The 1,976-nt window shown below is 41.8% G+C and overlaps 1 protein-coding gene across 1 annotated transcript; it reads left to right on the top strand.

Annotated features, from left to right (window-relative positions):
• Positions 1-69: 69 nt before the first annotated feature.
• On the top strand, positions 70-818 carry ETH_00017960 (uncharacterized protein; the record flags this gene model as incomplete). Its single annotated transcript, XM_013373831.1, has 3 exons — positions 70-191; positions 423-507; positions 726-818. Coding segments are annotated over 3 exons (300 nt in total), but the record flags the coding sequence as incomplete, so codon positions are not given.
• Positions 819-1,976: the final 1,158 nt, after the last annotated feature.

Here is a 1,976-nt window from a genome sequence, read left to right as displayed (position 1 = left end):
GGCGTAGGGCTCAGGGTTTAGGGTTTAGGGTTTAGGGTTTAGGGTTTAGGGTTTAGGGTTTGCGTGCAGGCGGAGTTGACTCGAGGGGACGCGTCTCTGGAGCGCAAAATTGAACTTAGTGACAAACAGGCTTCTTGCTTAGAGCGGGCGTTGCCGCTGCTGCAGAGGTTTAGCCCCCAAAGCAAAAGAAGGTAAATTTCACACAGCCAAACCCTAAACCCTAAACCCTAAACCCTAAACGCTTGACTGTAGGGGCCCCACCATGTACGGCGAGAGCGACCGGCGTGCACCCTGAGGCTTCGAAAGCCAGGGCTCAGCGCGCAAGCCTAGGGTTTGGGGTTTAGGGTTTAAGGTCTAGGGTTCAGGGTTTAGGGTTTTGGGTTTAGGGTTTAGGGTTTGGGGCGTGCTTTGAGGGCTTTCAGGAATGATTTGCTGCAGCAGCTAAGGACGACAGTTGAGACTCATCTAAGCAGAATGGTCCCTGAGGCGGTGGAAGCTCGGAAAAGAGTACCCTAAACCCTAAACCCTAAACCCTAAACCCTAAGCGGCAGTAGAAGCCCCAAAGAGATTACTCTTAACCCTAAACCCTAAACGGTTTGAACTTTAAGGTTAGAACGCGAGCGCTCTGTAGACCACCCCACGGCCCCGCCCCAGGGGTTAGGGTTTAGGGTCTGCGCCCAAGGGTTTAGGGTTTAGGGTTTAGGGTTTAGGGTTTGCTGCTGCAGCTGGAGGTTGTGCTGGAGCGCATCAAAGAAATTCAAAAAGAAACCGAAGAGATCTGCAAGAGGGAAATTGGTGAAGAGGCGGAAAGCGACTGAGGGCTGCAGAAGAAGTGGAAAGAAGAAAAAGAAAATAAATCCATTTAATGTGATTTTATATATTGGAATTTGAATATAAAATCAAAATTAAAAACACATTTAAACTCAACTAGATCACGTTGTTGCATTTAAACCGGCAGCGACTCATACAGTTTTGCTGAGTTGCACAAAACCCGTTTCTAGATATCTTTCTTTCCCGAAACTTTTGGCTTTTTGAATTAAAATTAAAAATACCATTTTTAAACAACTTGGAACGATTTAAAATCAAAACAAATGGTGTCATTACAGCTCAATTCCATTTTGAAAAATAGAAGAAGTTCATGTTTCACCTATATGCCTACACAGCGATGCAGAGAAGAAAAACTAGAAGGCTCTAGTGCACACTGAAGTGCTGCGGTAAAATTAGTCAATTTGTTCTAATTTAATTATTATTAAATCATTATTCCAATATTATTCAAATATTATTCAAATAAATCTATTTTTGATTCAAAAATTCATTCAAAACACCAGCAGAACTGCACCGGGCGGATAAGAAATGGGAACAACTCTTGAAATGGAACTCCAGCGAAGGATATTGCAAAGAAAGCCCTTGAATGAAAGCAATTAAATAATCTTTTAGATTTAATTTTATAATTCAGATTTAATTTCATAATTCAAATTCAATTACCTAATCTTGAGGCGAAAGAAAGAAGAAGTACGCTGCTGCACTTGCACACAGGTCACCTGGAGTGAGTGAGATCAGCAAATTGCAACGGGCCAGGGCTATATAAATGTAGACGGAAAGCAGATAAATAAATATAAAAAAGATAAATATAAAAGTAATAGATTTAATAAAGATTTCAAAACGAAAGAAATGCTTTTTGAAAGTGCTTAATCAGTTCCAGTTGGGCTGAGCTTCGGCTGCAGCACACAAAGAGGCTGTTGAGGGGGAAAAGACGAATTTCTGGTTTTTAAAGCTTTCTGAAATTTTTAAAATTCATCGAAACGAATTAAAACAAATCAGAAGAAATTAAAACAAATTAAATATTAAAAGTTAATTAATATGAACGTTTGGAGCAGTTCAAGCCCCGAAGGTCACCTATCGTGGGGGAGTCGCGCGAGCAGCCGCGCCCGTCCTGTGCGGGAGCAGCAACGTGAGCAAGTGTTGAGCAGCTTCAT

Source organism: Eimeria tenella, genomic scaffold (genome assembly GCF_000499545.2).
Source record: "Eimeria tenella Houghton genomic scaffold, Eth_scaff178, whole genome shotgun sequence".
NCBI lineage: Eukaryota > Apicomplexa > Conoidasida > Eucoccidiorida > Eimeriidae > Eimeria > Eimeria tenella.
Note: the sequence above shows the minus strand (reverse complement) of the source record. Positions and strands in the feature narration are given on the sequence as shown.